At 34.3% G+C, this 13,889-nt stretch overlaps 2 protein-coding genes across 2 annotated transcripts in view; one reads left to right on the top strand and one right to left on the bottom strand.

Moving 5' to 3' along the window:
* Positions 1–488: 488 nt before the first annotated feature.
* On the bottom strand, positions 489–8,617 carry LOC117329614 (beta-sarcoglycan-like). Its single transcript, XM_033887636.1, has 7 exons — positions 8,538–8,617; positions 6,598–6,801; positions 5,870–6,055; positions 5,535–5,580; positions 5,003–5,172; positions 4,236–4,373; positions 489–3,264 (listed from the first exon to the last, which is right to left on the bottom strand). The coding sequence occupies exons 1-7, from the start codon at positions 8,550–8,552 to the stop codon at positions 3,061–3,063; spliced, it is 963 nt and encodes a 320-aa protein (XP_033743527.1). The 5' UTR covers positions 8,553–8,617; the 3' UTR covers positions 489–3,060.
* Positions 8,618–10,629: 2,012 nt separating this feature from the next.
* Positions 10,630–13,889, top strand: part of LOC117329613 (proton channel OtopLc-like) — a 42,457-nt gene continuing 39,197 nt past the window's right edge. Inside the window, exon 1 of the mRNA XM_033887635.1 lies at positions 10,630–11,394. Coding sequence (XP_033743526.1) covers positions 11,057–11,394 — 338 coding nt within the window. The 5' untranslated portion in view covers positions 10,630–11,056. The remainder of the gene's footprint in view (positions 11,395–13,889) is intronic.

Raw genomic sequence — 13,889 nt, 5'->3', positions numbered from 1 at the left:
TTGTTTACTGTCGTGTGCCAATGACCTTTGGTCACATGGTTTCTTGTTGACCTCCGAAGACTTTCCTTCCTTGCCATAAAAAAGTTAAAAGAAATAAAATTGTACATGTTACTGTTGCCAAGGACTTAATAAACTTGACTTCTGGTTGCATGGTCTGTTGATCAACTCTCTGCTTCAGAATTTTGTGACAAAATATTAACCTGGTTAGAAAAATAAAAATTTACCTCTGTGACCTTGATCCTTAATTTGATTTTGACAAACATGTCAATTTTTCATCTGAATCTTTTATATATGGGTTGTATAGAAAGTACAAGTCTTACGCTTTTCAAAACAATTATGACCATAAGAATGATCTTAATGTCAGATTTCAGAACTATGAACTTGTGTGAGATACAAATGTAATTTAATTCTGAACATCCATTCAAACCCATAATATGATCTGTTAAAGGCGGCTGAAATGGTGAATATAAAATAAACAAAAACAACAATTGTGTATAAACATTCTCTTTAATATCTGACCTCCATAATTGTGTATTTTACTGGTCATAAACAAAGTGTAGGTAATAAATATTTAGAACCTGGTTTAGATCGAAGAGTTCTTCATAAATATTAGGAAAATAGACAGGCTCGTATTTCATTATACAATGTTATAAATAAAACAGGCTGCTGAAAGAAAAAGTTTCTTAAAATTGTAAAAATTATTCTTTGCCACCTATCCGTGATCACCAGTTTACTGTTTTAAAATTTCCGATCCATCCAATCAAATCACATTTCTGTTAAAGAAAACAAGTAATTTACATAAAAATTTCATATTTAGAGTGATTAATTTGTATGGGTCAAACTTACATGATTTTGCTTTTGGGATTGGAATTTCATGCAAAACAAATATTTGATTATTCCAGATTGGACATTAATTCATCTTAGACATGTTCAAAGTTTGACCTCTGATTAATTTTGCAATTATATTTGATACATGTTTGACAAAAGATTCCATCTTAAAATTTAATGAAATAAAACAAAACATTAAATTTTTTTACATTTAAATAAAACATGGTAAAATATATTGCATAGGTCCACAAATTTGCTGTCAGACATTTTGGCAAATGAAAGGACAACATGTGTACATTGTTTGTATATGAAAATACATATTAAAACATTTTTTATCTTGCATACTATGTAATTGCAGAATTCTGAGAATGTATCAAATGATATCAGTATCAGTTGGAAGACTTTTTATACATAAAATGCTTTTTAAAAAACTAAATTTCTAATACTGACAATAATTCGATGTTTTACTAATTATAACTACACATGGTCACTTGTAGATTTATATGTGTAAAATGTTTTTAGTATAATATACCCAATAAAACTTGATACCTGTAACTCTTGATTAATAATAAATCAAACTTCGTAAATGTAAAATATTATCTATAGATCTAATTTACGTAAAACTAAAATATCAATGGCAAAAATAGGCTAGCGATTCGTCTAACATTCTCACTTACATATACATAAATGTATCTGATATATGAACACAGACTAAAATACATATAATATAAAAATTCTACAAAGGCACCCTGGACTTGATAGTCAATATGAAAGTTTTCACTGGGGAAAAATTAATTATTATTATTTTCATAATTTTTGCAGTTACACAACAGATCTTATAATTACAGGGCTTTTTTCTTGAACGTTGATACTTTCTGAAGTCAGATCAACTTTGGCCTCAAATCAGAATGGTTAAAACCTACCGATGTCAAATAGGTACATTTTAATCTTTGTTTTCAAGCATAGTTTAAACATGTGCTAAATGACTTATTTTGTACCCTTGTCAAATAAAGAGTCTACTGAAAAAGAAAAAAAATGAAATTATTTTTAGAACAACCTTTGGTACTGAATTGTAACAGTACACATGATCAATTAAATTTAAATCATTTCCTCTGCTAGGTATTGAACCTAGGACCTCTGGCTTACTAGTCTTACGCTCAACCCATCGAGATAGAGAGAAGTTCTAGCCGAGCAGTATATTGTGGCTAGTATTTACCAGGGTAACAGTATTACAGTAGATTTAAACTTTTGCTGAAATCTTGTGTATTTTGAAGCCAATATCAAGCCAAAACCTTTAACTTCCAACCACAACTCCAGAAAGATCATAAAATAAAAAGATACAAAGTAAACAGTGGTTATTTTCCTAAAATTATTTCAATATCAACGAGGCATGAAGCACAACCAAATTTGGTACAAATAATACTACCGTATATAAATAAGTAACAGGACTAAAACATTGACTTACATAAACTTGGGGGACGGAATGAGTATTACCTAATGCTAAACATAACAAATTAGTTTCATACATAAATTTGTTTTCATTAATTTTAAAATTGCAAAATTTAAAAAAAAATGTAGAACTACTGATACATATTAAATGTGATTGAATTTCATTAAATTTGTGCATGATTTTTGTTTGTGCAAACTTTTTAAATGAGTACAGTTAAATATGGTTTAGTATAAACATGTCTATTCCCAATTCTCACTTATATTGAAACAAGTTTTGTGTTCCTCATCAAAGAATTACCTTGGCAACATCAAATTTACTCTGTAATAACAATCAAATTATTGACATATCTGACTTTCGAGAATTATCGTTGTCACTGTGGTTTGTTATAAACATATTTTATTCTAGAATATGTATTTCTGATAACACTTGGAGTTTGTTATAACTTGGTAACTTGACACAACTCTGGTATATAGTGTAAATATACTCTGTAAAATTAATATAAAAGGAAAACTTAAAAACTTTACTGAATAATACAATCTGACTTGTTTTAAATACTTTTTACATGAGTACTGTAATATCAAAATATCTTTAATTAAATATGGTAAACATATGGTATATTCTATTTACACAAATATTATCAATCTACAACAAAGAGACTTAAAATCATCCGGAAATAATATCATTGACAAGATCTTCCAAATAAATTAAAAAAAAAATCTTTGGCAATATCAATTTAACAAAAAGAAACAGCACTATACATTTATACATGATCAGGGCCAACATCAAGCACAGGGGTCATTATCTGGGTCAGCATCACCACAGCCCACTCCAGGCCCTGTAACTTGGACAGCAAACACTCGACCACTTGGCATACAAACACACACTTTGTAGGCATTAGTTGTTGTGGAGGAGAGAGGGGTCGTCGCCCTGGGCAGGTTACTGTCGAGGTATACTCCATTAGTGGCGTCCATGATGATGTTACCATCCTGTGATAGCAGAGTAGATTGAAAATGTTCAGTAGACCTTCTTTAACCCTTTCAACCCTAAGAAACTTAAGTTGACTCTGCCATTCATTCATCATTTGAAGTCCAATATGGTCAGTAGGGGTGAAAGGAATAAGTTGATCGCTACCATCAAATTAATGATAATAGCGATAGACATATAAAGTTATCATCCTCAAATAAGCCTGGGCACCAACTCAAAAACTTTGACCGAGAAATCTAAATGGTGATGTTGGGTGTGACATATTTTAACTGTGTGGTTTATGGTAATGAGGTACTTCTGGACGAGTGCAGTATATGTTTAATGAGGTCCTTATGTACGAGTGCAGTATATGTTAATGAGGTACTTAAAGTTGGGTTCAGTTAATGCAAATGAGGACTAACTATGGAGTGTGGTTTATGCAAATGAGGACTAACTATGGAGTGTGGTTTATGCAAATGAGGACTAACTATGAAGTGTGATTTATGGTAATGAGGACTAACTATGAAGTGTGGTTTATGGTAATGAGGACTAACTATGGAGTGTGGTTTATGGTAATGAGGACTAACTATGGAGTGTGGTTTATGTTAATGAGGACTAACTGTGGAGTGTGGTTTATGTTAATGAGGACTAACTATGGAGTGTGGTTTATGGTAATGAGGACTAACTATGGAGTGTGGTTTATGGTAATGAGGACTAACAATGGAGTGTGGTTTATGTTAATGAGGACTAACTATGGAGTGTGGTTTATGGTAATGAGGACTAACTATGGAGTGTGGTTTATGTTAATGAGGACTAATTATATATAACTATGGAGTGTGGTTTATGGTAATGAGGACTAACTATGGAGTGTGGTTTATGCAAATGAGGACTAACTATGAAGTGTGGTTTATGCAAATGAGGACTAACTATGGAGTGTAGTTTATGCAAATGAGGACTAACCATGAAGTGTGGTTTATGTTAATGAGGTACTTACCGTAGAGTGCAGTGTGATGTTGTTGGTGATGAGATACACCTTGCCAAGGGAAGATAACTCCAGCCCCTCCATTCCTTTAATCTCAGTATTTTGGTACGACTCTATATTGAGACCGTCGACTCCAGGCACACTTTCCAACTAAAATGTAAATACAAGAGGTTAAATACATAGGCCATTAGGAAACACTGAGGAACACATATCATCAAAGATTCTGAATGTTGATAAAATTTGTTTTTGTAGCTGATGCCCCTACAATATTTTACAATATATACGTTGTGGTCATTGTTTTAGATGATATTTTTTTCTTCTTTTACCCCTGTTTTGGTTCCATTAATGCATGTAGAATTTTCTAGGTTTTATTAAAACCATATAGAATCTAAATCTACTTGAAAATCCTTTAGTTTATTAAAGCATTTACAATGTGTATCTGGTGCTTCTAAACAATAATGGCTCTCTCAAAAAATGATTTTACAGTATGTTAAGTTAACAGATTAATAAATACACAAATAAATCACTGACCACAGGAACCTCCACCACAGGGGCGTGTATGTTGATGAAATTTCTAAACAATAACAGCTCTCTCAAAAAAATGATTTTGCAGTATGTTACGTGAACAGATTAAATACACAAATAAGTCACTGACCACAGGAACCTCCACCACAGGGGCGTGTATGTTGATGAAATCTCTAAACAATAACGGCTCTCTCAAAAAAATGATTTTGCAGTATGTTACGTGAACAGATTAAATACACAAATAAGTCACTGACCACAGGAACCTCCACCACAGGGGCGTGTATGTTGATTCCAGGACTACTAGTGGATGTCCACTCCTGTACAGCCTCCAGCCCTGTAGACAGGAGCATCTTCCCTGTATCTGGACTTCTCACCTTAAAGTCCTCTACAGATTTCACCTCCGCACTACCTGGCCGTAGTTCAACTGAAATAAATAGAATATATTTAACCAAATGTTTTAAATCATAGCTCTTTGGTTTTTTTTTTTTATATTATATAGTAATCATGACTTTTGTTTAGATACTCTGGGCCACTGAACTTTTTGGAGTAGAGTTATCTGGACTCTTAAGAGTAGGTATTTGCATTTACTGTAGATTTTCAGGCCAGTCTACAATAGTTCACTGGCCACTGTCAGATCTTTATAGCATAAGCATATTGAAGAGATGTATTTTAATCAGATAGGATATTTCAAGTTTGGACAGAGATGAAAAACATGTCTTTTAAACATTCTACATTCATATCATGGTTTGAGCATGGAAAAGGGAAACATTACAACCGAATACATACCTTTTGAAGCCCTATCATCAAGTCCACCATCAGCCATGAAAACAACCTACACAATCAATAACCATTCTCTCAATTCAAACAACAACCAACGCTGGATCATAATTCATTATAGGATACATTTCCTTATCTATCATTAACAGGGGATTCATATCTTATTTTAATGAATATCTTAATTATTTAATAACAATTTATTTGTGTAACTCAGTCATTTTTTTTTCAATTCATGAGATCATTATCAAATTGTAATACCGTGACTGAGTTATGCAAATTAAGACTATGTCAATGTCATGTTTTCTATCAAGACAAACTTTGGAACCTTGCAGTAGGACACTTACTGGGCCATTATCATTTTGGATCATAAATGAAGAGTTTTTCCGACTTCCAATGAAACCATCAAAGATCTGGACAGTGGAAAGTGTTGTATCTGACAGGAAGCGGAGCAGTCGGGAATCTGGAATAAACTCCAGTGACTGCACGCCGAAGTAAGAAAACTTCAGGGCGTACATGATGCCAGCGGTTAACTGGAAAATAAAACAAAGAACCAAGCCCTTTAGTTGTAAAGTGTTTTAAAAAGGCTTTAATACAGGATATTAAAAATAAAAACTTAATCACTTTATCATTATCATAAAATTTAAGGAATTTATGAATAATTATATATTATTCTACAGTATAGCCATACTTTCTCCTTGCCCTGGCACCAGATGTATATCCAAAACATTTGGGGGACATATAATTTGTTTGGTGTATCAGGGCTTTTTCTGGGGGCTTTTTGAGGCCATTAATGGGCCCCATTCCCAACTGAAACTATTTCATATTTAAGCTTTACTCCTAAACAAATCTCTACAAATTCACCAATTTTCTTCCCAAAATAAGACAAAAGGTCTTTCCCAAACCAGTGAGAAAAAGTCCCGTGTACGCAGATGTTCAAATATATACCATTTGTGTATTCGCTACAACAGGTAAACTTATGAATAACTTATGTACATGGGAAAGTTTGGATAATTCAAGTTAAATACACAGCATTCCAGGGTGTTTGTTTTTGAAACATGCAGAATCGGCTTACCAATGCATTTGCACATGCTAGAAGAATGACGAAAACGATGACACAGTAAAGGAAGTATCTTTTCCTGCCACGGATGCCAGTCTTGTGGAGATAAGGCTCGTTGATGTTGATGTAGCCAGCCCTAAAGTTACTGTTATGTTCCCTGTTGATTCTCCTCTTCAATGTTGACTTCTCTCTCATTGACATATTAGATACATCTCCCCTCTGTTAAAAGATAATTATAATGAAGCATACAATTTTCTTGTGAATTTATCATCCCTATCTCTATATCAAGATGGAAACTGCAATCAACCACAACAATAAACATGTAAACAAATATTATAACATCTTTGACCTTTTTTTCTAACTAGTTTTTAATGAGGCCATGGTAGTTAAATTGACGACTTCTAACTCAGAGATTTGGCACATATTCCCAACCCACAGTTTATACATGTGTATTGTAGTATGTATTTGGACTGTGGGTTAATATGTATACGTATATATGTATTATATATACTACATATGGCATGTGGGTGGGAAATTGGAGCCAGGTTTCTTGTGATTTCTACATTCATTAACACTTAAGAATTCTGCAGAAGTGAATTTGCGAAATGTATAAACAGGTTTCTTCTGTTTTCAATCCTTTAACAAAACTTGGAGGGTGCTGCCAATTTGGGCAATCCCCATTCTGGCAATATCTGTGTCCCCTCGGTGATAAGCACATACGATAGTTATACGGAATAATACATGAACACTTTTATCAAACTTTTTTTGCAGGAAACACTTCAAGGTCAGCTGCATAATCATGGTATTCAATATATATACATAAGACTTTTGTAAAATTTTGGTGTAAAAGGTCAAAACTTGAAGCAGTGATTTTCTTACACTTAATTTACAGGGGTTTATACCTTTTCCTTTGGGAACAAAACTGAGGTATTTTTGGCTAATTGAGCAAATATTATCAACATACTTTTTTCGTGTATAATTCATAGCTTAAATATAGAAATTAGTAGCATTATTACATCTGCCTGTTAAACATTACATGAAATACTTCTAATCAGCATTTCTTTATCAGTTAATGTACAAGAACTCTTTAACAAATCCTGATTGGGAAAATATGAACATGAAATTGGGAAAACACAACAAAATTTCACAGTGGAAGGGGCCTATCACATATATATATATAGATATTTTCGGCCCTAAATGTACCCCAAAAAAATCCCTGAGAGGGCATAAATGAAAATTTAATTAAAGTTCACACAAATTCATTATTGGAGTGAAAGTGATAGACAAGTGTTATTGTTAAGATTCTGCTATGGAAGTTCAAGATTTCAACAATACAGTTAGGAAAAATGTCAAAATCTGAAGAAAAAAAGTAGGCCACAGTGATCTAGTTTACGCCTACCAAAAAAATGCTTTAGAGAAATGACAAACTTCAAAAAGAGAGCTATGAAAATACATATTCTAGGGAAGCTACTACTATTAAACGCTTATCTTATTTTTCCTAAATCAGTTGAATCCGAATGGTAAACATTTCATTTTAGCTATACACAGTCAAAATATTTTGATGGAAATTAAAACACTAAGCTTGTACGAGTTACCTCCCTCTTACAATTTGGCCTGAAATTACACTTAACAAGCAACCCAAAAGTTTTCTTTCAACTAACATTGAGCAATAAAAAGTTAAAATGACGAAAATGTCTCCATATGATTAAAAAAACACTTATTGCATGTATCAAAACAAACGTATTTACTTTCTGGGATCTTAGGTAAACTTTTGATGGTAGGGCTAAAAGGTCTTATTTCTGGTGAAATTCAAAGACACTGTGATTTTTTATGCTAACGATTGGTTTTTGGATATGTAAATATCAAGAAAACTAAATGCACCGTTAAGGAAAGTCACTAATGTCTACACAGATGCAAAAATGCAACTTCAAAACTTCTGAAAGTTAAGTACCCACCTCATAAGGATCCATCTTGAATTTTACGGAATGTCCGTTAAGAAACGAAACGAAACACTTTGCAGCAGAAACAGTGGAAAGGGAGATAATTACAGAGCAATTATCACTGTTATCACATAATTAACATTTTATTACCTGTAGACCTCTATCATTTCTAAATGGTTACGTTTTCACAACTTGTGTTTACATTTAGATACGGTTTAATACTGAATGTATGATTTATTATAGGTGTCTTATAACGCATGATCAAAACTGTTTTAGTACAAAATTCACTTTCAGACGAGTTACTGTACAACATACCGTCTGACGTAAATACTACAATATAATTTTAGCAAATATTGGCGTGATCTTGGATCGGGATATTTTAAAACCGTTCGAATGACTGCCATACGGGTGTTTTTTTCTTTTCCATGGACTAAACGTGATTTTCCTTAATTATTATAGTCAAACCTCGTTAACTCAGGATCATTAAAAACTTCGAGTTATCCGAATATTCGAGTTACACGAGTTTCAGGCTTTGGTATGATATTATATACTATATTTGATCGGTATCTCGGGTTAAACGGGGTCTTCGAGTTATCCATATTCGAGTCAACGAATTTTGACTGTATTTATTATTTTTCTCTGTCAGCATAGATACGTCTATCCATAATGACCTTGGTCAGCATTAATGGGGTAGTTTTAGAGGGTTTCCTTTCACCATGGAAATCCTTTATTTAAAGACCATTGTTCAGAACTTTATTGATTTCTCTTTTATAAATTCCATATATTAAATGTATGGTGTTCGTGCTTGCATCATTGGGTCGTAGAGTAAAATTACATCGTTATATATGCTTTTTCCATTAAATCCTTACGTAATAAAAATGGAATTAGGAGCGAGTTTAATTATATATCGAATGCTGCATGCGTCGTGTCCTGTATCTTGAAATCTGATTAATTTGCGGTCTTAGTGAAAGTAGACCAACATTATATTGCACTTGCTGATCCCCATTGTAGGCTAAAACCCTGATGTAATATAAATCTACCGGTACTTAATTGTCACGCACAGTCTCATATCTCAATATTTGTGTAAGACTCCAAAATTATAACCGATTCATTTAGAAAAGTACCATTCTCATCCCTATGAAATCATCCCTACCGGCCTCAAGTTATTTTTGCTATGGATTGGCAGCTATCCATTATGAGAAACAGCATCTTACATTCGTTTTTATTTTGAAAAATTATAAAATTTCATTATCACGATTTTATTTTTTTTCAAACTCACCATATACTTGCTTAAATGAAAAATTCGTATACATGTTCTATAAAGTATGGAAAACTCACGTGAAATTTGTGTTAGTCATTTTAAATGAATATGAATACTAGAGAAAGGTTCGGGAACGATTTATTTCGTGTTAATTTAAAGTCGATTAATAATTTAACCGAAATGGAGGAAACGCTTTGCCTATTATATTCCATATTTGGCATTGTTTACCAACAAACGGTGACTCATACAAATCAATATCCAGCATCCACGCTTCTTTTGGCGCGTTTCCATTGGTCTTCTGCGCGCTAGGCTATCCCACGCTATTTTAAACAGAAAATCGATAGATTACTAACTTCCTCGCTCATGGGCTATTTCTGGAGGATTTCCTTTCCGAAGGAAAAAAAAAAACATCTACAGCGCAACAATTAGTCATTGTGATACGACTCACAGTGATACATTTCCCAATTGATGATGAAACATTTTTGGGATTTCCAACCCATTACCTACTAGTATATAAAAATAAGAACCTTAAATTTCTTCACTTCAGACCATCTGCGGACAAGAAGTTCATTGTTTCTAACTATCTAGTGCACAATTCTAGATATCATTTCTTTAATAGTCTAGTTTAAACTTTTTTTCGTCGAACAAATTTGAAGAGATAGAAGAAAAACGAAGAAAATACTTTGCTGGTGAATCTTTATAAACATGTAAGTAATTTAAAATACGATAAAGATTTTAGTTCATACTAAAATACTTCAAACGTCATAAGACATACTACTCTAATTTTCAGCCCAGAGGAAAAGATGCTTCATGCTGACTCCACGATTAGTCCCCTACTGAGCCCCTTTCTGGCCCCTCCGTGAGTCGGGATATTGGCGCACTCCCCCTTCCCCTGTCACCCTCCGCGCGGCCCGCTGACTGAAATATTAAACACAAAACCCTCTGACTCGACTGTGCTGGAGTCAGAGCGAATATCGTGGCTCGAGAACACAGAGCCATGCTGTGTGAACGGCTCGGGAGTTTTTACGCATGGATGGTTAAATATACGTGCTACCTTACACACGAGAGGCATGGAATTTATTAACGAAGAAAAATGGAATAATTTTAACAAAGGAAATTGAAATATTTTGTAAGTTAATATACGTGTATATTTAACAAATATAAAAATGCCCAGCGTGGTTTTACTTGGGTACAAGTTTAATTGGTACCAGTTGATATAGTGCTTTAGAGAAGTTATAAGAAGTGTGAGTGTTTTTTAAGACAACGGTTCGTCATGAATATCGGAAAAGAACAGAACATCGTGGATGACAACAGGAATAACTTTAACCATGTTGGAGTCTTCATGCCGGAGTCGGATTCTGGAGACGATTCGGAACCAACTTACCGGGCTTATAGTGATAATGTGGATACGGATGTTAGCAACACACAGGACGAGGGGGACGCTCCCTCACCCCCTGCCCCACGGGCAGACAGGAGGGTACCCGTAGTGCCCCTCAATAACCTCAACATGTTGACCAGTAGTGATTCGGACAGTTGCACAGACGCCGAGTTTCTCGGCGGGCAGACGACAGATGACACTAGCAGTACGTCGGAGTCCGAGGAAACTCAAATGTAAGTACAAAACTGATTTTACCATCATATCATAATTATTTCGGACGAATTTGTATTTGACAAGTTGAGAGACCATTAAAATCGTGTTTGTGGACAGAGAAAAATGAGTTGGGTTCAGTTTTCAATTCATCAACTCCACTGTCCTTTTGTATTTGACCGTTGGTCATCCCGTTTAAATATCTGATGAACGAGACGCTATTCATAGAAATACCAAAGGGTACTCTTTAAATATTTATCACATTTTTCAAACTAGGGCGTGGAAATTGACCTATGGTCAAACTCGATCTATAAAAAGAATACAATTATAGGGGTTATCCGGGCAGCGTGTTTAGGAGACGGTGTGCAGTCCAATTTGATCTAATCATACTGATGTGCTGATATTTCAGTTAACAAATTAGCGCTCGTTCGTCTGTGTAGATCAGAAATATATATGTATGTAACGCGCGAAAGTCTCTGAACACAACATAAAGAGGGGGTCGTAAATGACATCATACCCACACATGCCGCCGTTCCAAAATGCTGACACATTTGGCACCGAACACGTTTGTGTTGGTCCATTATATTTAATTCCACCATTAGCCTGTCATGTGGCTTGTATACTGCAAGTACATACATAATTGATAAAGTCATTCACTTTACCATTCGTATTTAAAGACAGTTCATTGTGAAATCATACAGAGATGCATACGTCTATATCCGTATTGATATAATACTATCAAATTGTCTAGTGTCAACCAACGGGAGACCACATTGTTGTAGCCTTAAATTCATATTAATGACAGCTGGCCCTCCGTTGTAATTTCCTCTTAGCCTTTATCAGTCATCCTACACAACTACCGTGTAAGCAAGTCTGCTCAGAACGTGATTTCTGAAAAGGATTTACAATTTTAATTAAATACTTATGAAAACACAGCCACACAAACAAGTCATTTATCATAATTATCTATTTTCAATATAAATATTTTCGTTTTGAATATATACAAATTGATATAATTTATTTCGTGTATGTAGGCAGTGCAAGCTAACCATACTTCGCGAGTAAGAATTGACTTCACAAATAGTAAACAATGGTATTACTAGGCTGGTCGACCTTCGACTGATAACGACCCCGGACCACAAAAGGGCAGTTAGACCCTTTTAGGGGCCATCCGGCTAATTGAAAAGAATTATGTGAAAGTTGGAACCTTTTAGGGTTCATCAAGATAAAGCCCGGAAGAAGTTTATTTGGAGAATTTAACAGCCTTGCTCGTGTCATAATGTTTGATTTGTGTAGGTCGCTATAATAGGTTTAGTTCGTCCCTGGCCTCGAGCAAAGCAGACATGATCGTTAGTCATGATGAAGATTTGATTACTTTCTCTCTTTCCTGTGATGGTCGTTCAACGGTAATCATGACACTTTAAAGATAGAGAAACATTTTTTATTGTTTTTGTTTACTGCAGACGCATAGACAAAAACTGTATGAATCTACAGAGAGATCTGGAAATCATCCTTCCTTATATAACGTTTTTCATCTAGTGATCACTGGAGACTTTACGGGAAGCGTCTTTTGTGTACAATTAACCACGGGGTCAGGGTAATATGTTAAATTCCAGGTGTATTTGGACATTGATAGGCGGTTTTAGGGGACTAGATTAACAATATGAGAAAATTACTTCTCTCTTCATTTCTGAAACATGTATATCTACATTATGAGAAAATGACTGAACTTACTTATCGTTTGTCTATCTAGCCCCTAAAATGCCCTACATCATATGCATACAACAAGTTCTCGTGACCCTGTGCAATGGATTTTTGACCCTGCTGGACCTGTAACTGGCGGTGCACGTAGGTACATGTCATCTTGGTTCTAAGTTTACTCAGGTTCTAAGTTTACTCAGGTTCTAAGTTTACTCAGGTTCTAAGTTTACTCTGGTTCTAAGTTTACTCAGGTTCTAAGTTTACTCTGGTTCTAAGTTTAGTCTGGTTCTAAGTTTACTCAGGTTCTAAGTTTACTCTGGTTCTAAGTTTACTCAGGTTCTAAGTTTACTCAAGTTCTAAGTTTACTCTGGTTCTAAGTTTACTCTGGTTCTAAGTTTACTATGGTTCTAAGTTTACTCTGATTCTAAGTTTACTCAGGTTCTAAGTTTAGTCTGGTTCTAAGTTTACTCAGGTTCTAAGTTTACTCAAGTTCTAAGTTTACTCAGGTTCTAAGTTTACTCAGGTTCTAAGTTTACTCAGGTTCTAAGTTTACTCAGGTTCTAAGTTTACTCTGGTTCTAAGTTTACTCAGGTTCTAAGTATACTCAGGTTCTAAGTTTACTCAGGTTCTAAGTTTACTCAGGTTCTAAGTTTACTCTGGTTCTAAGTTTACTCAAGTTCTAAGTATACTCAGGTTCTAAGTTTAGTCTGGTTCTAAGTTTACTCGGGTTCTAAGTTTACTCAAGTTCTAAGTTTACTCAGGTTCTAAGTTTAGTCTGGTTCTAAGTTTACTCGGGTTCTAAGTTTACTCAAGTTCT

Source organism: Pecten maximus, chromosome 6 (genome assembly GCF_902652985.1).
Source record: "Pecten maximus chromosome 6, xPecMax1.1, whole genome shotgun sequence".
NCBI lineage: Eukaryota > Metazoa > Mollusca > Bivalvia > Pectinida > Pectinidae > Pecten > Pecten maximus.
Note: the sequence above shows the minus strand (reverse complement) of the source record. Positions and strands in the feature narration are given on the sequence as shown.

Bases quoted from the DNA above. Each gene is read 5' to 3' on its own strand.
- LOC117329614 (XM_033887636.1), bottom strand. The intron at 6,056-6,597 runs GTAAGCCGATTC...TTTATTTTCCAG, and splicing joins TAGCATGTGCAAATGCATTG to TTAACCGCTGGCATCATGTA. The intron at 5,173-5,534 runs GTATGTATTCGG...TATTTATTTCAG, and splicing joins TGATGATAGGGCTTCAAAAG to TTGAACTACGGCCAGGTAGT.